The sequence below is a fragment of the Leuciscus leuciscus genome (assembly GCF_965113295.1).
Source record: "Leuciscus leuciscus genome assembly, chromosome: 23".
NCBI classification, from domain to species: Eukaryota; Metazoa; Chordata; class Actinopteri; order Cypriniformes; family Leuciscidae; genus Leuciscus; species Leuciscus leuciscus.
In genome coordinates this window covers 9,915,249-9,941,669 of record NC_138747.1, presented here as the reverse complement: position 1 = coordinate 9,941,669, position 26,421 = coordinate 9,915,249, and the positions used below count along the sequence as shown (strand labels likewise).

Sequence of the window (26,421 nt, the reverse complement as noted above, 5' to 3'; positions counted from 1 at the left end):
ATACATTATTATTAATTAATTTTATTTCGATTTTAATAATCATAGTCAATGTTTCAGATCAAAAGGACTAAAGTCATGGGTTAGTGGAGGATACAATTCAAACTCACTCAGTGCTATCTTCGCTAGGTGGAACCGGTTGACCCAGGAGATCTTGCTGACAGGGCTTGGTGTGTTGAAGACCACAGTGAAGCTTACAGGACGCCCAGACCTACAGTACATGATAAAAACATTGGACAGGTGGTGAGATACATTGATCTATGCAACATGGGCTCATTGCTATGGCCCTTTGAGGAAGATAATCTTGTAAAATTTCCATAAAACACATCACAACATGGTGGCACCTTAATTGTCAGTATTAATAATACAGTAAAATAGTTCTGCTGCAGTGCACCAAGGAGCCCTGGGGAGAGCAGCTGCCACTCTCCCCAATACAGCTTGATCTCAAGCTGAGTCTGGATCTGTGTGCGGAATTTTATTAATCAATTTATTAAATTATTAATTTTTTCATGAAGTCTGAGCTTAAAGGAGGAAAAAGCAGACAGTAGAGAAGGAGAAATGGAGATCCCCACAATTACACACATGATAATTTTTTCTTAATTAAATCAAAGAGGATGTGGTGGCATGGAGGGTTATGTAGGGAAGGATGGAGAGTGTCAGGCCTGTGAGCTTGCTGAGTTCATCTGCATTCTGAGCCAAGATGTTTAGCCAGGTTAATGGACCAGAACTTTTCAGCAATTCCTTCTACAAGGGGGGAATGAGCGAGCATGACTGAGCACAGTGTACTTCTAGATGGGATGAGGTTCTTAATATGAGTTATTGAAGGAGATTGGCCACAAGAAATCGATCTGGAGTTGACTTTGAAGATTGACAGTTTAAAATTGAAAATGTGATTCAATTTCTGGATTCGATCATTATAAATTCTGTTATCTGAATCTCAGATATACCCATATTAGGGGAAAGAACAGTTGTGCTCATAAGCTTGTAAGTACACACCTTTTGCAGAAGTCGTCAAACAGGTATTTATAAATGCTTCAGATATAATAAATATCTAAAACAAAAACTATGTATATTAGGGATGTCGATCTAACGCAACGATTTGGTGCGATTATGGAAAAAATGATGCGTTAAAAGACCCAGCCTAGGCCTAGACATGTATGTCATCTTACATTGCATGCAGTTTGGTTACGAACATGATGCAGAGCAACAACTGACTGCACGATGAATGTAGTTAATAAAGCCACTAAAATTCTAGATATGAGGGCAAACAATTTCCCTCTATGGTTTTTGTTTTATATTTATATCATATGATATAGTTTAGCAATATCACACGAGCAAGATTGCTGTTTTCCTCCCGAATATCTGCATGATTATAAATGTGATTTTGATTTTATCCAACAGTTCAATAAAGAAATTAATATTGTGTTACATTTCAGACACACTATTGCCAGTATTGTTTGTTTTTTGCTCAATTTTGCCAATGAAAATAGTTCCAAACAAAGCCATAATGAGTGTACTGTTGTACAGCCGTGTTTCATTACTGAATGAATCTGAGGGTTTTATTCAGTGAACCATTTATAAAGATGGTCCCTTGCTTAGCTCCTCGACGAATCAGCCATTTGAATGAATCGGTTGAATGAATGACTGAATGACTCACTTACTAAGACAGTGACTTGCTGCGACCTACTGGCAGATTTTAGTTTCATATTTAGAGTACTTTTCATTAATTTTCAGTGTTTTCAGTTGTATTTCTATCTATTTTTGCACTAACATCCAATTTTTCACATATCTAATTTATTTTAAATTTAAATGTATTTATTTTAAAATGAGGGTATTTTATCTGTTAAATTGAAAATAAATCAGTCAGAAAACAGCGTGAGTTACGGAATGAGCTCCCTTTCGTGTCTTCTTGGCTTTGGTATTTAAATTATCAAGGCTTAAACTTTCGTGACGATGAAGCGCTGGCCCGTCAACTGTCCCGAGCGTCGTTCACATTTGTTCACATTCATGCATTGTTAGAATTCATATAAGAATGTTAACACCGGCCAACCGTTGGTTCTAAATATAATGTATATACTGTGTCGCCCCCTTGAGCATTAACATATGGGACATTTCTAATCCTAAATGTTACGGTTTATATTTCAGTTTTCATTTCAGAAATGAGAAAATAATCTCAATGCATTTTTCCAGATCAATACTGTAAAGTCAAAACAGTAAGATCATGCCAAAGTATTTGTGTTCCCAAAAAAGCCTTTCATGAAATGGTTCTTAAAAGAACCTACAAATAAACTTTAGTGCAATGGAAAGGTTCCATGGATGACCAGTAAACGGCACTTCATGGAACCATTGGTGCAAACAGTTCTTTGAATATAATTGCTGTGCTTGAATTGAATGTTATAAGGGAAGTACTACATTTAAAAAAAAACATTTTAGTTTTTATGATTCCTCTTATAAAAAAAAAAAAAGTGTAGAGTGCGGTTTATGCAAGCAGTTCACAAACCTATGAGCTAAAAAGTAGTTTTGCACTCGCCTTAACACAGCTGTCCAGGCCTTCAATGAGTCAGGAACCCATTCAACACTTGTAAAAATACTTTGACTTCATTTCTAACACTTTGCCTGCTAAAGAGAGTCTCTCAGCAAAGGCTCAGGGACACGGAAAGCAATTCACATTCAAACATCATTAGAAGGTAATTGACTGGAGAATATGATGACGCCTGCCTTGGCTACTGTCACACCAGCAGCCTCTGACTGCTCTGCATTCAATCCAGGCCAGAGAGAGAGAGAGAGAGAGAGAGAGAAAGAAAAGCATGAAGTGCGAAGACACATATATAGTAGAATGAAATGAAACCTTCGAAGACGCTCAGAGATAAAGAGAGCGAATTCTGACTGAAATTCATGTGGTGCCTGGCTCCTTCCCAGAATGGCAAACGCAAACAACAACTCACAGATATTTCCTTCACTCAGCACAATGGTTTCACATGGAAAAATAAGCAAAAAGAGGAGGGATAGGGGAGAGCTGTTTTTCCAGAGCAGAGTAAGTGCGCTCCATGCTTAATTTGATTCCTAGGATAAAGCTGGGCTCCCACATTGGTCTAAACATGATAAACAGAAAGGCCCTGGGTTCCTCCAGCTGGCTGATTGAAAATCTGGGTGGTTGCGAGAAGGTGTGCGAGTTTGTGTGTCTCTGTGCGGCCTGAATGAAGAAACAGCAGAGGAGGCAGACTCCCAGGCAGAAAGGGCAGAATGGAGAGCAGACAACAGACTGATTTATGGCTGCAGGTCAGTGCTGTGGCATGTGTGTGACACTAATGCAGAATGACAGGACAGATGGTGGAATGGAAGCAAGACACTCAGCTCTTCTCTGTGCCGATTGGAGGTGACTGTAAATCACAGAGGAAGTGGCTTTGGAGAAAGCACTCTATAAGCTCTATAAACCCTATGCCCATTAATCCAAGATCAATTAATCTGTCAATTTCACACTTAACCCTGGGTTAACATCTTTTAAAAACCAGGTTAGGCCTTTTTAAACTCAAGCAAAGTTTCACACAAGTGGGTTAGCACTCCTTTGAAGTTGTAAAGCCACTGACAACCAATCATAAATTGTATCAGTGCTTACCTTATTAAATATGCATGTGCTTTCAAACTTTGTTTAATTTCAGCATGTAAAACAGTGAAAGCAAATGCATTAACTGGAGTAATTATCATTATTGTGGCTTTTTTTGAGATTTTTGTAGAGTGTTTTAGAAGATGGAGTCTTGCTTACCTTATTAAATATTCATGTAGTTTCACTTAGTTTAAAATCAGCTTGTAAGTGAAAAAGTGAAAGCAAATGCATTAACTGGAGTAATTATCATTATTGTAGCTTTTTTTTGTTGAGATTTGTGTAGTGTGTTTTAGAGGATGGAATCTATGTGCCAATCTGTATTTGTCCAATCAATGTTACTAACCACATGAATATGCAAATTCCTGAAACTCAAACAGGCAGTAGCACTACCAAGGTCATGGGTTTGATTCCCAGGGAATGATAAAATGGAAGTGATAAAATGTACACGTTTAATCAGTAGCAGCTCCTGATTGTAAGGTAGATTCTGGGTCTTAGCATTAGTTTATGATAAACATTTTGTAAGCTTTATATATGCTGAACACATGCAAAACACTTTTGGGAGAGGTTGTATTATTCAGCCTGAGGGTGGCGCTCTAATGTTGATTGACAGGCTTTAAGTACACATGAGACACACAGAGAATGCAAAAAAGAAAAGAAAGAAAAGAAAGTCATGTCTATTCTTAAATCAAACATAAAGAACACAACAGAACTATAAATACTGACGGCTATTCACATGAGCATGTTTAAACTAAAGGATTTATAGTTTAATTAATTTGATACACTACTCCACATATGACAGACATGCCAAATTGTTACTGACCTGATGCAGACTAATACACATAGGCTGAATCCAAAATCACCCCCTAAACCCTCAGTCACTATTCCCTATGTTAGTCCACTAATACAGTTCACTTGAAGGAGTGAATTCAGGCAGCTGCTGAGTGTACATGGGCTGTACACTCGTTATTGCGGTGCAATGTGGGATCGAATGAGTGCACTCTATAACGTCAACTATGCCCAGCAGGCACCGGACGTCAATATGACGTCAGATTGACTTTGGATTTTGGTTGGAAATGAAAATCGGGTTGACGTCAGAACCCAGCGTCAGATTGATGATTGATTCAAAACAGAAACGGCCATTCACTGCCATTATAAAGCTTGGAAGAGCCAGGACATTTTTTTATAACTACAATTGTATTCGTCTGAAAGAAGAATGTCATATACACCTAGGATGACTAGAGGATGTTCAATTTCAATTTCAGGTGTGAAAATCCCACTAGACACAACATAAAAAAATGTATATGGCGAAAAAGCTCATTTAAATACAGTGCATGAAATATATCTCAGAAGACCAAGAAGAAAAACAATATAGTACGAAAAAAAACAGGCTTTCCTCGGTTTCAGACATCTGTGTGTCTACTACATTAATTTTTGTTCTCAATCAATCCGCCATGTTTTTTGTCAATGTGTAATAGGCAGGACACGTAGGCGCACACACACAGATTTGCAGCAAGTTGAATGGGTGATGTTAATTATCCTGTTTCCTGAATGTGCATCAGCCTCCATGGCAGCGCTTTGAAATTCCATGTGTCACCATCCCTTTTGCTGCTTGCTGAGAGGAGTTATCTGAAGGTAGAAAAGGCTCGTAGACTAACAGCAGGTGAAAAACAAAGAACAGGGGATGCAAGCTGGGAACTGCCGCTCTCCCTGGGTCTGTATGCGTGTGTTTGTTCAAAAAGGAGGATAGGTAAAGAAAGAGCGGATTTGTATATGTGTACCAAAGAGAGAAAGAGATGGTTTAAATTAGTTTTTTTCTTCTGTATTCAAAGATTTATTTTCTTCTCTGCCTCTCTGTGATCAGGTTCTCCTTTTTTCCTTAACAGGATCTTTTTGGCCTTGTTGCCAAAAAGTTTATTTATAGACCAGTGGAGAGATGAGAGTAAATTATGGGGAAAGAGGGCGAAACCAAATCAGGAAATGTTGTGAGCCGGATTCAATTAACATCAGCCAAATGAGCACTATAGCTCTGACAGCTCTATTCAGTGCAATTCCATTCTATTCTATTCTGGTTCCTTAGTGGTTCCATTAATTATTGTTTAAAAACTTTTGAGGAGCAAATGTTTAGAAAAAACTAAATGAAAATCTTACAGTCTTTACTACCCTTAGAAGTTTTTTGCCAAATGTCACTTGTCTCACTTTATGTTTTTGATTAATAAAGAACCGATTCATAACAAAAACATTTTCAGGAATCTGACTACACTGGCCATGCTGGCTCATAAAATCATTAGTTCAGGGCTCAGACACTGGCCGTGCTGTATGTTTTTTGATTCACTAAAAATAATAGGCTCACAAAAGTCATTCATTCGGGAATCGAATTTCACTGGTGATGCTGTAGGTTTTTGATTCACTAAAAAGAATCCGTTCATAAAAGCTATTTGGAATTCAGACATCACTATAATCTTGATTCAGATCGGACAACACTTGCAGCGCTGTATGTTTTTGATTCACTAAAAAGTGCAGACTCATAAGAATCATATGTTTGGGAATCAAATTACACTGGTCGTGCTGTTTTTGATTCACTAAAAACAAATGGCTTAGAGTCATTAATTCAGGATAAAAATTACACAGTTTGTGCTGTAAAAAGAATCAGCTCATAAAAGCTATTTGGAATTTCATTGTAAATTCTTGATTCACTAAAAGGAACATATTGCGGCTCATTAGTTCGGGTATCAGACAACATTCACTGCGCTAAATGTTTTTGCTTCACTAATAAGAGCTGGCTCATAAGGATAATTTGTTTGGCAATCAAATTGCACTGGTCATGCTGTGTGTGTTTGATTCACTAAAAATAAATGGTTTATAAGAGAAATTCGTTCACAGGGGCGCAGGAAGTATAGGTGCAGTGGCGATTCTAGGGGGTGGCCTGGGGTGGCCGGTGCCACCCCTGAAAGCTCATTGGCCACCCCTGCGGCCACCCCAGATCTGATAGGTAGGTCAAGTTCGTCAACACAAGAAACGAGAAATGTTGTCAATCAGTGATGACAGCTGATCAACTGATTTAGGGCCAGTTTCACATTTTTAACTAACACAGGAACGGTCGTACTGAGACTGTGAGAGCTGATTTCTGCTCAGCGGACGTTTGGCCATGCAGGTCAGATGACCCATGAGATAAGAGCACGCGCGCTGCACGGTGCACCTGCTGCTGCTGGTCCGTGAAACAAGAGGACGTCACACAGTTGCAACAATACAACAACGATAAAAACGCTGGAATCAGTCGATTGAGAGGTATGGTCGGGACCCAACGCAACAGAGTGCGGCACGGGAATATAGATCTGATGGCCGAGTGCGGGCGCGGGCGGTAATGCACTCGTGTGTCGATTCGCGGGAGGGACTCCCGCAAAATAGAATGATCTATAAATTGAACAAATAAAAACAAATAAATTGTCATTCATCTGTTGCACAAAAGCAACAAGAACAACTAAAACAAAATAGAAACTATTTACAGGCCAGAGTCTCTATTTATAACATGTTTGCAGTGTTGAACAATGTAACCAATCACAGACATATGTGTTGATTTCTTGAACGCAATGGCCAATCAGATGCATTTAAGATAGAATCCCCTCACCGCTCAAAATGGACTTTTTGTTCAGTGCTGAATTCTGCATACTGGCAAATCATCTATTATATCAAACAAAGTGTAGATAATATGAAAGATTAATTATGCTGCCAGTTTCATTGATAATAACAGAGATTTGTGAGATGGCGATGAACTGAGATGTCAGCTTTTTAGGAATTATTAAGTGAGAAATCCGTCCCGCGCAGGTCTCTAATGTAGACTTTAAAAACAAACCACTAACATTATATTTACATTAACAGTAGCCTAGGCTGCAATCTAGTGTATGTAAACCTTTTTGCAGATAAACACAAATGCATTTTCGGACAAGTTAATGGCCAAGTTAATTGAGTAAATAATATCCCCCACTATGGCAATTAATAACAGACTATAGTAAACACATTTCCTAAATAGGCCTGTGACTATATCTTACATTTTATGAAATAGTACCATTATTTAAAAATAAAGTTTGCACTTTGTTACTATTATTAAAATCCTCTATTTCCTCTAATCTAGATCCAACTCCTCCCACCTTACATATAAGAGTTTAAAGGTTTACATAACATTACTTTATAGTATATATGGCCACCCCACTCTAGTTTTGTGTCCCATCTTGGCCACCCCAGTAAAAATGTCCTGGATACGCCACTGTATAGGTGTTGCAGTATGGTGTTTTCACAGGAATGTAAATGCTACGCAAATGTTTGTTCATTTACATTGATTCATTTTATCGTTTAGTAATGTATGTGTAATAAACACTTAAAAAAAAAGTGCCCCTGTTCATTCAGTATTAAAATTACACTGGTTTTTGATTCACTAAAAATGTATCGGATCATAAGAGTCATTCAATCTGGAATTATATTAAACTGGCTGTGCTGTATGATTTTGATTCACTAAAAAGGATTGGCTCATAAATCCTATTTGGAATTCAGACTACATTTTATATTCTTGATTCACTATAACAGACGGCTGTGGTAGCTCATAAAAATCATAATTATGTTGGGGATCGGACAACATTGGCCCTGCTGTGTCAGTCTGAACCAGTCTGGTCGCACTACACGTTTAAATCTGGAGATTCATAAAACTGTTAATGGAACCACAAGTAAATTATTTGGTTTAACTGTTTTCTCAAAAACAGTACCAGTTCTGACACAGGCATTGGAAAATTCAGGGAGTGTGACTGTTTTGGAAGATCTGTTTTGGAAGCAGGGCAGGGGTTCTGATGAACATCTGACTGAGCATATTGCTTTTGCAGGCTCTCCAGAACGTGAGCCAACCAAGCAGGCCTGAAGAGCAGGGGTCTGACAGATATTGGGAGGACTGCAGGGTACTAAGCCGCTCTAGGGCCGGTTGGGCTGTCACATTAGGTTGAGAAAGCACACAGAGATTAAATGTTCTGCCGAGTCTCTTCCATGTGCCAAGGCAAAAAATCAGTTCCTTGTACCTCCTCTCAGCTGGCAAGGCACTATTTGTCTTTGTAGTTGGGTAAGTAAGGATCAAATGAAATGAAAAGTTTCATATGCTTCATATGCATATGTTGAAACAATTCATGTGAACATGACAAGTGGGATTATACAAGAATTGATTCAACCCTCATGTTATCTTAGGGTTCTCAGAGAAACCAAGACTTATTAAAAGCGTAATTCACTAAAAAATTTAAAATCTGACAATTTATTCACCCTCATGTCATTCCAAACCTGTATGACTTTCTTTCCACTTTGGAACATTAAAGATGTTTTGAAAAATGTCTTTAGGTTCATCCAATAAAAGATACATCATTGGAGTCTCTTGGGCCCCAAACATATTCCAATCAGAACATGAAGTTTAAATAAATGTCAACTGCTGTATGTGCTTTACAGTTTATCTTCTACTTCTCTCTGCTTCTCTTCTGTCATGTTCTCCCCGTCTCCTCAGCTCTTTTCTTAGTTGAATCCTCCACTAATCTATCTTCATTTCTCTTCCTTCCACGGCCGATTCTATGAGTGAAGTTTCCGCTCGCACTCTGCATCATTAAGATAAGCACATTCAGGTGCAGTGCACTGTGAAAAATGTGCAGCCTCCGCCTTGACACATTTACATTCACTGACTTTAATGTGACATAATAAGAGTACATTAAAGCCTCTGTCTACGCATCAAAGAGAAATGACACTAGTGCTCCAAATGGGAAACAGCAGCTCCCAGACTAAGTTAAATGAATTGAACAAGCTCTATGACTCGCCATAATGTAGAACTTCCCAGACTGAAAGGGTCTGTAACTTTACCTCCAGCATTTCTTGATCTCCCAAATCTGAGAACTATCACTTAATGATTTCCCGTCATGCTATTAGGCTTGTAATTTGCCGCTTGGCTACGTTAAAGGTGACATGGGGAAGGCTTTTAACGCAGGCCGCAAATAAAGCCAGTTAATGCACATTCATTAGGGGAAATTAACATGGTGCCAGGCTCCTTCATCATCTTAACGTTGTTGCAGATGAACATTAACATGTTTGTCATCTGCCATTATGTTTCAATGCCACTTGGGTTCACCTGCGCCAGAGAATGTATGCAGGACTTTATAAGAGTCTGAAATCAAGCTGTGGAGTAATCAAAATAGTTTTTTCTTGTTTAGATCTCAGAAGCCATTTAGCAAAATGTCTTACTACTAACATTCTTGAGGCAAATGTAATCTATCAGGAGAAGATCAGGAAAGGAAAATGTGTTTTTGGATTAGAAACAGCTATAACAAATATCTGAACCCATTCATATGTGTTTTTTTTTTTTTATTGAGGGTGCTAAAGAAAATGTAAGCTTTTGCTCCGTTTACTCACTTGTCTGGTCTGCCTGGGACCTGCAATCGTAAACGGCACTTGTTGGCACTCTGAATTTGGTCCTCTTTGATGCGGATCAGCCTTTGCAACGCCAAACACCAGTCCTGTGCTACCGTGGTGTTCAGATTCTATAAACACAGCAAAGAATGACAAGTGTGATTCTAGCAAACACGTTATTTACTAGGGCTGGGTATTGACACAAATTTCACAATTCGATTCGATTTCGATTCACAAGCTTGCAATTCGATTCGATTTCGATTCCGATTCGATTCAATATTGATTATTTTGGATATCAGGCACAACACATGGCACATTTACGCAATGAAAACAAATCTAACTAATGCTGTAAACTATGGGAGCCAGTTGTAGCCTCATTAGCCTACTATTATTGAAGGTAAAAATTTACTGATTTGTATACAAACACTTAAATTACACTTATTTATTTTATAATAATTAAGTTATGAAATATAAACATTTAAATGGTGGCTGTCATAAAAACTTGCCAGATTTATTTAAACATGCATTAAATATTGAAGAACATTAAAAATTATAATGAATATGTAATATGGTGCATATATTTAGCAAAATGCTCCTCTCTAGAGTAAATTTTTCTAGCTGACTAACGTGTTTATGTTCACGGATATGGTTTTTCTGAGGTAAATGTGATGTTACATGACATTGTTCAAAAGCAGTTTTATTGACGTCTTTCCACAGTTGAAACACTGATTGAGCGATTCCATGTGACATGATACGGATTTCGATAAGTTGTACTCTACCTTTTAACACACTTTCAGGTGCTCGTTCATGTTTATCTCGCGCGGTAACTGGTATTAAGGCGGAAGAGAAGATCACGTGCGTTCCGCGCTGCTGCTTCTCTAGAGTGATCTCACGTCACAACGCCAAAACGGTATTTATGTTTTTGAATTTCGTAAGAAAATGGACATAATTTGAAATCTGAAACTTTGTTTCATATCAAAAGTAACAAAGCACAAAGATTATTGCGATTTATTGGATGGGATGCGCGCTACAATGTTCCATTCATTCATCAACTGAGAACAGGATGACTAATCGATTCTTAAATCCCAAGAACATTACACACTAACTAAAGTTAAAAAAGTGAAATCATAATCAACCACCCCTTTAATATTTTTGTGGAAACTGTAATACTTTTTTTCCTTCTTTGATGATGAGAATTCAAAAGAACAGCATTCATTTGTAATAAAATTATTTTTGTAACATTATGAATGTATTTACTGTCACTTTTGATCAATTTAATGTCTCCTTGCCAAAAGTTTTTTTTTTTTTTTTTTTTTTTTTTTTTTTGCCAAAAACATTTATTCTCATCTTATCTTTTTAATCATAGTGTGCTGTATATTGTTAGTTGCATTTTTATATGCATAGCACAGAACATATCAGAACAGACCTGTAACTAGTCGAAAACTACAGCTTTATATCACATTAAATGCAGAAATCACTGTTTTTTGTTATGTTAATTTTGGCTTTGGCCTTGAAGTATTGATGAAATAATAAAGGCTTCCCTCTTATAAACAAAATTATTCACACCTCCCAAAAGCCAAATCCAATTGAAATACATCTGCAAAATCAATGAGGTCTGCAAAAGTTCACCCATTCTCTATTCACTTCACATTTACATTCTGATTAGATTGTGGTAGGAATTAGTCATTTGGAGAGAGGCCAAAAGCATGTTTATGGACAAGAAAGCATGCAAGACAAAGCACTGTTCCTGTTTTCATAACACTCAGAGGTAAAAGCAGCAAACTAGCTGTTGTATTGGTTTAGTAGCTGCCAAGGCATCAGGGGAGCTGTCCTGATTTGAGAACAGCCTTGTGCTGTGCAGACATGCTGTTCAGAGCTATCTCCCATCTGAAAATCGACTGCGGATCAGATTATGAAGGTTTCCCCGCGTTGACGTCCAACTATCAAACCAATGCCGTGATAATCAATTGATGATCCACGTCTTTGGTTGCTGAACTTTGATCACAATTTAATTACGCTGAAAACGCTGAATTACCCCAAAGGCTTCCATCCCCAGATGGCTGCAGCATATGTGGCTAATACTGCTTTTGTTTTGCTGCTTAATATATTCCACCAAGATTTTTCCTGGATTTTGTTCTTTTTATAATTTTTGGACAGTGTTAGGATATTATATTTTCATAATGAAAATTCTGTTTATTATCCAAAAGCACAGCTTATCTTATTTTTCATTTACATTTTTGAGAGAGAGAAAGGACACATTCAATTAAAACACAGTAAAGACATTTATGTTACAAAATATTTATATTTCAAACAAAAAATCCTGGAAAAAAGGGTATCATGTTTTTTTTTTTTCAAATAATATTAAGCAGCAAAACGCTTTTCAACATTGATAATAAAAAGAAATGTATCTTGAGCACTAAATAAGCATATTAGAATGATTTCTGAAGGATCGTGTGACACTGAAGACTGCCATCACAGGAATAAATTACATTTTAAGATAAATTATCAAATATGCAGCTTTGGTAAACATAAGAGATTATTTTAAAAACATCTTACCAAATCCAAACTTTTGAACAGTATTTTATGTAAAAACATGTATTTTAATATTTATATGAATGATACAGTAGTCAACATTTGAAGTGGATCAAAAAAGTTAATCAAAGTTGTCCTAAGACAAGAACGCGTATTGTTCAAAATTCATGTATAACTTTGATGAAAGGTTTTGATCCACTTCAAAGTCATTTTTTAATGTCTCACGTCAGTTCCCTTCAAGTTTCTGCTTAAGGGTTCAGATACATTATGGGCCCATTGTATGTGTGGTAGTGAACATTATTTACCTGGTACGTTCCCTGTAAAGTCCCCACGAGCAGAGTGACTTGCTCTACCACTGAGAGGTCGTGCTGCAACTCCTGCAGTTCCTGATACAGACGGGGCGGACCCAGAATGATACTTCCTGTCAATCAAAAATAACCAGCTTCACTTATCCAGCACTTAAATTGCACACCACGCTTTATCAGAACATTCACCTGCACTCCAGGGTTTTCGTTAGATGAGATGGTATTTCTGCAGATATGGCTTCCCGTAAGGTGCTGAATCATTTAAATATGTAATCGAGTCAGGAAAGCTCGGTTACACTGTGAGCTATGCTCAAATAAAAAAGCACTTAAGGATTTCCTATACAATGCACATTCCTCCATTTAAAATAATCGATCTGAGACCTGCATAGTGGTCTACAATGACAGAAATTTCAGAATGATACCTGACCTTTAAATAGGAAGACTCGTTGTGCTCTAGGGCTTTCTCTTAAAAGAACTTAATGCAACCCTAATGCAAATCTAAACAAAATCAACTTAACTTTTAAAGACTTCTGCACTATCACAAAACTTTCATTTGTCAATACTCTCCAGTAGCTCCACTAACAAAGAGAATCAATACAGAAGATAGATCGATTGTTCCCATTGTTTGTGCACCCACAGAGGCTAACGCTATAAGGAAAAGGAGCAGAGTATAAAATGAAGCCATTTGGAAATATGAAGCCCTTTAAGGGTGACGAAACGAACACAGGTGTCTCATTAGACGTGAAATGTACCATCGATTTGAATCCCCATTCCCTTTTTTGCGGTCTCTGGTCTCTGCCTGCCGAATCAATAGCGGGGGGTGAATCAGCTCTATGTGTCCGACTGATAGCCCAGGAATGAGGAGTGTAATTAAATCCCAGAGCTGGATCCGAAGACTGCAGGACCGTCTGGCCTTTCAGCACCTCCGCATAATCACATGACCTGTGTGCAGAATTGGGGCAGCACGGGCAATTGTTGACCCCCAGCTAAACCTAATTTTCGAAGTACTGTTGGAAGGTTCTGTCAGAGATCTTTCTCAGGCTCTGACACGCCATCTCTTTCTCTCTCTCTCGCTCTCTCTCTATTTTCTCTCTATAGGCCTGCCTGTCTTTCTGCCTTTCACTGTCTGTCTAGGATTCAATCCACTTCTCTTTACACCTCTACGTCTTTCTTCCACTGTTTTGTCTGTCTCTCTCTAACCTTTAGAAATTTAATAGGGTCTTCAACTCACACAGCCACAGAGACATCTGTCACTGGCACAACTTGATCAATAGCAGGCACATTTGAATAAAAATAGGCACAGTGAGCCCCTACAGCGAAAGCTGGCAGAGTTTACATGCTCTTCTGGTTGCCGTGGCAAGGCCTCAGGCGGGCTTACAGGTTTGTGGGCTTGTGGCCCACCCTGGCCTCAGGTGAATGTGCTGACTTGTAATCCAGACTAATCCAGTTGGTGTGCTGGGATCTGGTTTTCACACTATTGCATGGTTTTCCACCATTTCCACTAGTCTATCTCTCTCACACACATTGTCATATGTAAACGGACACACGCGCTGGCCGGCCACCAGCAGAGGCCTATGCAGGCACAATACAGTAGTCCAAAGCCTAAAGTTAACCAAGCTGTTGCCAGAAGGGCCACTCAAATTTGGATTTCTCATTCAAATCTATGCTCATTAACTATAATAAGTGTGCTTTTTAAACATTCTTTTTTATTTCTTTTTTAGCAAGGATCTATCTGCCACGTTTTAACAAATAGTAAAAAGGTGTGCATGCCATGGCCATTAAGGAAACTAGTCTGTGATCATTTCCAGGGACTAAAGTGCTCAATTAATATTGCACCGAACCAGCTAAGGGTAAGAGAGACAATTTTCTTTTACTTTACATCCTTTTAATAACTATATATTGTATATTACATGTATATTAATGATGTGATGTGATGTGATGTGATATATGATATATGATATATGATATGATATGATATATGATATATGATATATTATTTTGTGCTGCTTAATATTTTTTTATAACCTTTGATAGTTTTTTCAGGATTCTTTGATGAATAAAAAGTAAACAAAAAAAGAACAGCATTTATTCAAAATATAATTATTTTGTAACAATTGAATATACACTACCGTTCAAATGTTTATATATTATACCATGTTATATTAGATTATAATATACTACACATAATTTATATATAATTCATATTAAAACAATATAAAAAGTAAAAATAAATATTCATATTAATAATTATATTAATCTTATTATATAATTTGTAATAAATCATCATTATCAGCAGCAGTAGTATATTTATTAATACTATACAAGATATAATATAATATACATAATTTATATTAAAATAATATACAAATATTAGTGTTGTTATTATTATTACTTCATGTTGTCCACCATATTTACTTTGTCTAAATGGCAGAAGTCTAGAAATATTTCAGCAGGATAAATTATTTGAGAGAGGGCTTAATTGTCCAAAATAGCATCACTGTACAGTAAGTCTCCATTAAGAATACATCTCATTGCTCACAGGCCTCTAAGATTTGCAATATGCTACTGTTTTATACTGCTTTAGAGTGGCAGCAGCAAAGGCCTTGCTCTTCCTGGAATGCTGGCCTATTCCATCAATAAATTAGGGCACTGGGGCCTGCAGGAGATGAAAAATGAGTCCATTTTGAGGTACGCTGGGGGAGCATGGGATCTGATTTGGGCGAGGAGCCCCATGGAGTGACATCACAAGGGAGGAGAGATGTGGCGCGGGCAAGGCAAAACAGGGTTGTGTGTCTATGTGCTGCTATTAATAGCTGAAGAAAGATATTCAGACTAGACCAGACTACAACAAAGGAGTCTGGAAAATAGTGATTAAAGTGGCGGCTTCTTGTTACTTAACCATAAGTGTGTGCGAACAGCTCAAACAGGTCATTGAATATAATAAAAGAGAGGGACACGATCTGTCTTAAATCTCGTCACAGACAGAAATACCGAAACGTATCCTCACCAAATACAGGCTCCTTGACCAGTCTAGCCATAGAAAAAGGCTTTCAAAAGAAGAAGTCTGTGGCTCTCTATACGACTAGTGAGGTTGAGACAGAGGCATACTTCACTGTGATAAGTTTATATTATTTATTTATTTATTTATATACACACACATATATATATATATAAATATATAGGTGGTACTGAGGGAAGCTGCAATAAAAGCTCACCTGCACATCCTCAAAAAACAGTCTATATTTTGTCTTCAAATGTAACAATATTCTGATGTCTTTTTGAATGTTTATTGTACAATGTTACAATACAATTGAATTGTATAGTATATTGTAAATATTATGTGTATTACCCTTACAGACATTTAATTTTTTCAAAAGAAATTTCTAAAGAACAGCGTTTATTTAAAATAGAAATCTACTGTTAACATTATAAATGTCCTTACTGTCACTTTTCAATTTTCACATCAATTTAATGCATCCTTGTTGAATAAAATTAATTTCCTTTTAAAAAACTATTTATACTATTACAGTATTTATAACTATTACTTCGTTTACTAACCAAACCTTTAAACGGTAGTGCATATAAAAATACAGGCTATATAATAAAGTGCCCTCATTGTGCTATTTTAAACATTTGTAGGTCTCATACAAGAGGCTTACATGCTTTCAAGGAAAAAAAAAAAAACACTTTAATTTTCTCATAATATACATTGCACATCACCTCTTTTCTCACAGTGCCTGAAACGACTCAAAGGATTCAGTCTCTCTAAACACCTCCTTTCCTCTGCTCTAATTGATCAGATAGCCCAGCCTGTTTTGACTGGTCGACAACTTAACAGTGTGTCGCAGTGGCGTGCACAGGGGGTCTATGCAGGGGGGCTCGAGCCCCTGCCCCTTTAATCATTAAAGTGGCCTTTTCGGTCGTATCTCGGAGCCCGGAGGAACACGATTTCTACCGAGGGGGACCCCACCAACTGACAGGTTGCTACAACATGTTGCTTCTCAGCTACAACTACAATGGTTGAGGGTTGGGTCAAAGTACTATGTACATGTTATTTGCAGGCAGTCAATGAAGATCATAGGCTGGCATTATGCAAATTTTTACAACTTATGTCGAGATGATATGTTACGGAAGTGATACTTGAATTTCTGATGGTTCGATTCCTTCTTTTAGGAGACAATAACTTTATTTGTCGTGCACTTTGATCTTTAAAACTTTGCAGACCTTTTACATTCACAAACAGCTATTATACACTGCATGGCATGCAGTGTATAATCGTTTGTGAATGTAAAATGGCCGGCAATATTCATTGAATGGCCGGTAATATTCGAAATAGCATAGGGGCGCTTTAATAAAAGAAAAACATTTATTCTATACTATATCTTTATACTATATTTATTTTATTTTTTCCGTCACTGTTTTTATTTCTTGTATTGATTATTTGGCAACATGTTATGTCAAACAATCATGCCAGTATTTTGAAATTTAAATTGAGGGAAATGATAGAGAAAATGATGAGAATGAGAAATAGGAAGTAGATGGGAGGCTACTGCTGAGTTATAAAGTAGCAGGAAGAGAACGGATGCAGATAAATTGGACAGAATGCTGTTTTATAATGATTTCAGAGAGAAATAAGGCATAGGGGACTTAAGAGGTCTTCTAAAGACTCTTCCCCGCGAGCTTTCTGCTAGGCCTTGGCATTAAACATCTTCTGTCATCTAATTTCCTGGCTCCCCTGTGTGCACAATCCAACATGGGTGTTCCAGAGACAACACCATTAATATTTCGGCTCAGAAAGCAAAAGGCTTAAACAGCCAGAACCTGTACATCCTGATAACATTTTGTACCTGGAGCTCTGTCAGCATATTTATCTTGGTGCCCCACAATTGCTCTCTTCCTCCTCCTCGTCTTCAAACTCAAAACACAATAATGTTTTGTAAGAGTGTTCAGCCCTGATTCCAATCTCCTGAACTTGCTCTCTCTGATTGGAAGTGGAGGTGGAAATAATGCGGCAAGACTGATGACAGCACGCTGAATATGTTTGTGGTCTATCAGACAGTGAAATAAGATTGCATAGGCCGTTCCTCTGTTATTCTTATCTACCTCACCTGAGATACACTCATCTGTATCTGAGGCCATAAAAAGTTGCATTTCTCACAAAAAATAGACAGTTATTTCAAAATGTCTCAGAGACTCACATCAAGGGGTACATGCTATCTGATTGTTTAGAAAATAGCAGCGCCAACAGCATTGCCATTACCCAGTCCGGTAGAGCCACCCGAACGCTTGACGCCTCCAAGCTGGTAAAGAGTGTCCTTAGATTGGGAGCCCTCTTGACCCACTTCAACCACCTGAACCTGCTGCAAGGGGGCACTCCACTTCAGGCTATACTTGGGACCTACTGGAACCAGACTGCTGATGTCAGGGGGGCCCCTGGTGGTGACAAGAACAACAACATGTCAAAATGTATTTGCATAGTCATAAAAATAAGTAATCTGACAGATCATTTGGTATAGGATTCACTCGAATGCAATCTTGTTAAACATACCCCAATACTCTTTATTTTTTTATTTACAAATTCGAAAAATCTTTTCTTACAGATCAACTGTGAGTACATTGTGGAAATCTGGAGTTCCAGCTGTTGGGGGGGGGGGGTTGTTATTATTCATGTTGTGTTGTAATCACAATCACCTCGTTTAGATCTTCTAAACGAGCATGTCGAGCCACACTTTAGTAGAACAGAGACCTAACATGCTGCAGTGGAAGAACTAGCTCAAAAGCTTTGAGATTCAGTATCACCGCAAGCTTTTTCACTTAGCTTTTTACCTTTTGCACTGCTGAGATGTGATCAATGGAGCTGTCATAGATAATCTATTTGGGTGAAACAGAGAAGCGCCTTTATGCCTGTGATCTATGGGGATAATTTCTGTCGCTGTATCTAAACACCCTGCTATTTGTTCCCAGATAATGAAGGCCCATTTGACTCTGCCCAATTCTGTCCTGTGCCTTAAACATTAGCGGCTAACCCCCTCAATATTGGGGCAACATCACAGTAATGCTCCTGGAGACTCAGAAGTCTGTATTTAGATCGGCAATCAATCAGTCAGCGTGGCTTAAAGGGGGGGCGGAGTGACAAAGAGAAAGTCAATCGACCTTGTCCTGGACACATACTTGACATTGATGTTGGCACAGATGAGCATGTCACCGAAGAGAAAGACTTTCCTCTCCTTAGACTTAAGGACCTGTCCTCGTTCACCATACACCGTCTCAATCAGCGTCTCGCAAAGGATCAAAGAGCTCTGCTCAGAGTTCAGCAGCTGAAGAAAAGACAGGGGAGACACTGATTACACGTAAGTCTTACAAAATAGAGGCTACCAATTACATGGCTACACGCTTACTTAGAGGCCACATTGTGGCGTAAAAGACACTTGAAGGTTCACAGAAAGGCAGCACAGAAGATTGGAAACGGCAGTATATTTGAAGTGGAAAAGGTTGGGGAAAACCCAATCTTAAAGGAGATACTCCTTTTAAATCGGATTGAGAAGTGTAGACTTACATCTACAAACTACATACATTTAAATGTGCATTATAAAAAGGAGGTTCCTAAAGGTTTTTTAAGTATGTAAATACTTAATTTTAGAACATTATCTGTTTTTCCTGAATAAAAACTGTACTTTCAAATAAAGCTCCTTTCTGAATCAGCAGAATTTCTGAATCTTGTTTTGCCTTAGATGGTCTGCCCCATCAATCTGATATAAATTTGAGAAACACATTTTTAGATTTATGCACTAAAGTAAAGAGGTAACATTTAAATGATAATTATATATCTGAAACACTTTGGAGAAGAAACATAATAATTATAATAGTTAAAATTCCCTTTAACCCTTTTAAGAGAATAAAACTAAATGTGTTTCTGTGATTCAAAATGATGGAGCAGGTCATATGTTATACTGGATTTTCTTCAAAAGAACTTAATGTGTTAAGGTGAATTTTATAAAATCACATAAAATCAGTTATTGTAACTTTTTGAGAGCCTTAATATTTTACTTACATTTTCTTTTTTAAAAGTTAAAAGTTTAAGGTGCACTATGCAGGATTTTCAACAACAACAAAAAGTAGTTCTAGACTAAATGTGAGCATGCATTCACTCATCTCACTTGCAAAAAAAAACAAAACAAAAAAAAAGATTCAGTAATTCCTTAAATTGAATAAGAACAGTGAAATGGATATTCAGAATTACGCAAACCTCCAATAATTAAATAACAAATATACTCCATGTATTTAATCTCACTTTATTAACCAATGTCTTTGCTGCTGACATTTTATGACCCAATTCAACCATACGAATAAGCAAAAATGACTTTAGATAAACATCACATTTGTGTTTAATTTTTTTTTATTGGTAAAAAAAAAAAAAAAGTCTCTTGGACTTTATTTTCCAGCATCCTATTATTGTGTTATCCAGAATAACAACCCAGCTAAAAGGATTGTTTGAGATGCGGCCTCTGTTGTACAGGCATGGATTTGCACTTCTTTCAGCCTGAGGCTTATTCATTTCACTTTTACCATGAAAAGGCCTTTACATTTGCCAAAAAAAATTACTTTTGGTTTGTTTTGGTTTTATCAGAAAACAAACAAGCAAGTCCAGCACAGGTGAGAAAAAGAAATGCAAAAAATAACCACGCATTACTTTCCATAAAAAGTAACTAACACAATTAGTTACTTTTTTAAGGATTAATGCAATATTGTAATGCATTACTTTTAAAAGTAACTTTCCACAACACTGGTTGCTTATGCCTTTTTGACTGCTCTGTAACTGCTCTGTTATTATGACATGTAATTATTGTTTACAGCGAGCTAGACTGAAGGTGACTAAACTAATTCATAAATTACAGTCATCTAACTAGAAGCTTAACCCTTCTTTCATTTGCACAAAAATGCTATTTATGCATGATAAACACAACATTTGAAAAAAATGTTTTTGCAAAATAGCTCATTATTAATTAATTAATTCATTCATTCATTCTCATTCATTCAAGTTTGAACGTAACAAACTCCGGCAGAGTGCACCTTTAAAAAGATGAAAATTCTGTCATCATTTACTCACTCTTATACATTTCCAAACTTGTAGGACATTCTTGTAGGACATTCTTGAAAAATCTATTTTGAGATATGCTTCTTTTGTGTTCCAAATCTTTCCGATTTGGGCATGAGGTGAATAAATGATGACAGTATTGTCCTTTTTGGGTGAATTATCTCTTTAAAGTGTGCAATTTCTGCACCACCAACATCACAGAAACAGAACAGCAAAAATCTGCCACTGGTTGAAGAAACAGGTATATTTTTCCTGAATGCATAACAAGATGGGGAAGAAAAAATATTTTTGTGTAAGGAGACAGTCCCAGAGTTCATCCTCATTACATCAGCAATAATATATAAGCGGCATCACAGCAGCGAAACACATTGTCCAGCGGCTCAAATAAATATTGCGTGTTGGTGTTTGATCAGTCAGGAGAGTAGTTTTATAAATAATGCATCTGCTTCTGTAGCCCGCATCACACAAAATGAGTTGCCGGATCCAAAGGGAATTGGCAACACTGCTTGGCCTTTGTTGAAATGCATTGAAAATTAGACCTTCAGTCAGTCAGAAGGCATGCTCCAGGCTCTGTGTTTTTATATAGTAAGAGCGCCCCCCAAAGGCTGACGAAGCAAACAGAATGTTGTCGGAAAGGACAGATATCCTTTTCAGAGACTTGAGATTGTGACTGAAATGGGTTGTAAGTTTGGATGGATGTTTGTGTGTGTGTGTGTGTGTGAGAGAGAGAGAGGTGTATGTGATATGCTTGCTGAAGAGCGACAGGGAGACGCTGCAGTCTTAGCCTGTGCACCATACTATATTTGCTGGCCTACTAACTCAGATAGTCTGAGACAGACGATGAATATTTCATTGCGTGTATATCGGGTAATGGAACTGACTGTTTCACATTGGAATGCAGCTGAAATCCCTGAAAAAAAAAAAGGTAAGATTGGAGCCACTGCACAGTCGTGCACAAGATCACAATACATACAGTAAAAGCAGTGTACAGTACATGGGACAGTAAATTTTTCACTAAGCTCGCAATGCATTCTGGGATTTCAGAAGAAGAGTCCAAAAGAAGCATAAAATGAGAGAGATGCAGACTAAAGAAGAGAGTGAGATGAAAAGAGAGAGAGAGAGAGAGAGAGAGAGAGAGATGCAGACTAAAGAAGAGAGAGAGAGAGTGAGAGAGAGAGAGAGAGAGAGAGAGAGAGAAGGGCTGTGCAATTAATTGAATTTCGATTTCGATTTCGATTTTGGCTCCCAACGATCACCAAAATAGTACAATCGAGTAAAAACTCTTATTTTGTCATGTGTTCTGAATGACACGCGCACTTCCGCCCCTCCCGAAGCCGTAAACTCTCTCAGCTTGAATGTTTAAACTGATAAGACTTAAAGAAGTGAAAATGATCAACTTTAGTTACGATGCAAGACTGGCCCGATTGAGCAAGTGACAATTCCGTCATGTCCCGACTTTTAAACGCTAGAGTGTAGTTTCGACGCTTGCTTTGTCCAACCCATTTTGAGAGACAGAGAGAGAGAAGACGCTGCACCGCTGAACACTCACGCGGTTTGTGAAATTACGTCTTTGCGGAAGTTTTAAAATGATAGATTTGATTTTATAATCTGTGTGGATTAATTTAGGCTACTCATACAATCTACTTGCTAAAGTGAATCAATGTTTGTGGGGGAATTTCCCGCATTATAAGTGGTAGACCTGCGGGAAAATTTAAACACTTGAAGTATTATCTGTTATATTATTTATTTTAATAGTTCAAAAAGTACAATACATGTTCACATTTCAATTTTTTAAGAATTGTTGAAAGGTGTCTTTTTAATAAATTCCCAAAGACGTGAAAGAATCGTGTTACATAATCGTGATTTCAATATACTGACCAAAATAATCGTGATTATTATTTTTTCCATAATCGAGCAGCCCTAAGAGAGAGAGAGAGAGAGAGAGAGAGAGAGAGAGAGAGAGAGACAAATGACTACAGCAGAGGGAGGCGTGACATGCAGCGATATAGACAGATAAAGAGAGAAAGCAAAAGCAAGCGAACCAAACAAGAGATACTGAGAGCAACTTAGACTTTCCAATTAAGTGTCTCATTTACTCTCTAATTCCTCTTATTCAGAAACGCATTTGTTAAGAATTGCAGCAGCTGGCCTGTGATATGAGCATGGTAATGGAAGAGAAACACCCCTGCCATGTATTCAGACTTATATTCAGACTTATACAGTATTCTTAAATATCTAAAAGCTTGTTTACTTTGCCACTGTTTAATAGATTAGATCCGCTGCAGTTTTATTAAAGGCTAACGTTACGTTGAGAAATGTGTTTAATTAAAATATTCAAAATAATACCTGGTTTATTGACTTTTATTGTAACTTGTTTGGATATAATTATAGATAGGGTGGGTCCTGCACCTTGTGAACTTGGCTTTTACCCACCTATAATAATATGATTGTATTTGTAAACAGCATTGCCGGTAGTTAAAGCAGGCAATGATATTAATCTTTGTTATTTTAGTAGTAAATGTTAACTATATTTAATGTGCTATATAAACGTGGACAATTCCCAGAGAACACGCTGATATGTATAGCCTTAATGCACTGTAAGTTGACTGTCTGACAAATACACAAATTAAATGTTAAACTATTGCATACTACTTGTATACTATTGTAACTACACTCCAGTCAGCTCACAGTAATGTGAATGTGAGATAAAATTTACTACACAGGCTCTCACATTGGGGCTTGTGGATTACCAGGTAAAAATAGAAAATGTTAACAAAATGAGGTTTATTTAGGGAACATATATGGTTTAATTATAATATATTATAATAAGCATTTGCTATTTACAATTCTCTTTAAATTCAACATATATAATTATATACAACTATTATATTAAATGTTTGGAATTGAACTGCGTTATGCTTGTTCAGAGATTATTTGTATAGTTATCTTAAATACATAGTTATCTTAAATACATATTATAACTCCTCTATCTCTCCCTAGTTTTACTTACTCGATTAACCTTGTACCTCATGCTGGCCCTTACAATACCGGCAAGTAAACCAGCATCTAAGCTGCACTGTTCATGTCCAGATTTATAGTTGTTCTCTCTTCGATCTATGGTTTTTCTATCGTCTAAGAAAAAGGACATGGAAATTGATACGGCCATAGCTAACGTTAGTGCTTCTGAGATGGTTAAAGCGCGTTTTTTTTTCTGGCGAATTAGCAAATGGTATGCAAACATACAATCAAACATAATACAGTGAAAGATAATCTTTAAAGTTTATTTGGGGCACAATGATCAGGCATAATAATCTTAATCACAAAGAAAATAATATTAAGGTTTATATAAACTAACAAAATAATAAACGAATAAATAAAACATTAACAAAAGATTTAAAAAATCTCAGAGAGGCACGCATAAACAAAATTAGTTTCTAACATTTTTTGAAAAACAGAAGGGGCAGTATTTCTCATGAAAAAGTGGATAAGTGTTCATACCATAGACTGTAAAAATAGGTTCATACCATAGACTGTAAAACACAGGTTCATACACAGTGCAGATCATAATGAGCGAGCGAGTGAGTGAGTTTGAGGAAGCTTGATGATGACGTTGATCCGCGACCATGGTGTGCTGTAGTCCGTTGATAGCCTACCGTTAGCATTTTATATCCGACGGCTTTATTTAGGCTTCAAAATGTATACATTTTGGATTAACTTGTAAAGATTATCTTGATAGACAAAACGTGTAAGGGTCACAACTCTTTGTTGAACACAGATCTTATTTTTTGCGATTTTCCAAAAGTCTATGGGGAAAATGCATTGCTTTTTGATCGAGGGAACCCATGCGCCGCTAACTTCCGGGTTGGCCTACAAAGTGACGTCATTACTTCGGCACTCTATGTCCAGGTACAGTACTTGGCAGCATGTTTAAAGGCTGACTGTCAGGAGATGGAACCAACAGTGGCCTTGTGAGTAGGGCTGGGTACCGAGTTCGATACTTTTTAGGTACCGACCGAATTGCCTCGAATACTATCGAGTATCGAAAAATGACTTCTTGTTCGGTACCAGATTTCGATACCTAAGGGGTTAACTCGTCAACGTCAGTGCTCAAACAAATATGAAATGCACAACGACACACCTAAAGTCGCTCACGCACAAACACGCAAACTCTACACACACGAGACTCACAGAACTCTCCGCGCACATACTCATATGAGACGCGCACGCGCGCGCACACACAAACTCTCCACGCACATACTCATATGAGACGCGAGCACACACACACACACAAACTCGCGCACATACTCAATGTGACGCGAACACACACACAAACTCTCCGAGCACATACTCATATGAGATGCGAGCACACACACACACACAAAATACACCCTAAAGATGTGGAAAAGTCGATCAAAAGTGTGGCTACATTTCTCCAGGCTCGATGCCAACAGTGCGCGATGCAGTATTTGCTGCTTTGCAGCAATTATTTTGACCGGTACCACGACAAATATGATGAAGACCTTGACAGTGCACGGAGTAAACATAAGAGCAGAAAGTTGCTCCGTCTTCGACTGGTAAATGAAGAGATACCTTGTTGATCACTCTGACTGTGTTTATACTGCAATAATGACCTACTGAATGTACACTGCCCTTCAAAGATGTGTTGGTTAGTCAGAATTTTTTTTCAGTAAGGATGCATTAAAGTAACCAAAAATTACCTTAAAACGTGTAATGTTACAAAAGATTTCTGTTTCAAATAAATGCTGTTCTTTTGACATTTTTATTCATCAAATAATCATGAAAAAATGTATCATAGTTTCCAAAATATTAAGCAGTAAACTGTTTTCATATTTCTGAAGGATCATGTGACACTGAAGTAATGATTTTGAAAATTCAGCTTTGACATCACAGGAATAAATTACATTTTGAAATATATTCAAATAAGATTTTAAATTGTAATACTATTTCACAATGTTACAAGTTTTACTGTATTTTTGATCAAACAAATTCAGCTTTGGTGAGCATGAGCTCTTTATAATTTTTTTTTTTTCCTTTGTGCACTGGCTAAGGAGCATGAGTCAAACTGAAAAAATAAAATCAAAGTTTTTCTGAGGTAATGTGTTAGTAATCTTGTTCAAATGGATTTCATAAAATTGGTATTGAAAAAAGTATCGTTCAGGAACCGGTATCGAAATCAAGGTAGCGGTATTGAAATTTTTTGAACGATACCCAGCCCTACTTGTGAGCATACAGTAAGATTAGATGTGTAATAACACATTATTAAATTATATTCGGTATTCTTAGATTATTAGTTAAGCAAGGTCTACAATTGCCTTCACTATTTGTGACTCTAGAGCAGTGGTTCTCAACCTTTTTTGGGCCAGCGCCCCCTATCCATTATCCAGGTCCCTTACTACACAAATTTGACATTCAAAATGTAATTAACAGCAGCTGTACTGCGAACAGCCAGT

General features: G+C 37.3%; 1 protein-coding gene across 3 annotated transcripts in view; it reads right to left on the bottom strand.

Annotated features, from left to right (window-relative positions):
• arhgef10la (Rho guanine nucleotide exchange factor (GEF) 10-like a) overlaps window positions 1-26,421 on the bottom strand; it is a 139,280-nt gene that overhangs the window by 53,930 nt on the left and 58,929 nt on the right. For all 3 annotated transcript variants that reach the window (XM_082154997.1, XM_082154998.1, XM_082154999.1), the window contains 5 exons: window positions 19,027-19,172; window positions 18,116-18,288; window positions 12,856-12,971; window positions 10,022-10,149; window positions 108-208 (listed from right to left, as the gene is read on the bottom strand). In XM_082154997.1, the coding sequence (XP_082011123.1) occupies window positions 108-208; window positions 10,022-10,149; window positions 12,856-12,971; window positions 18,116-18,288; window positions 19,027-19,172 (664 nt within the window). The remainder of the gene's footprint in view (window positions 1-107; window positions 209-10,021; window positions 10,150-12,855; window positions 12,972-18,115; window positions 18,289-19,026; window positions 19,173-26,421) is intronic.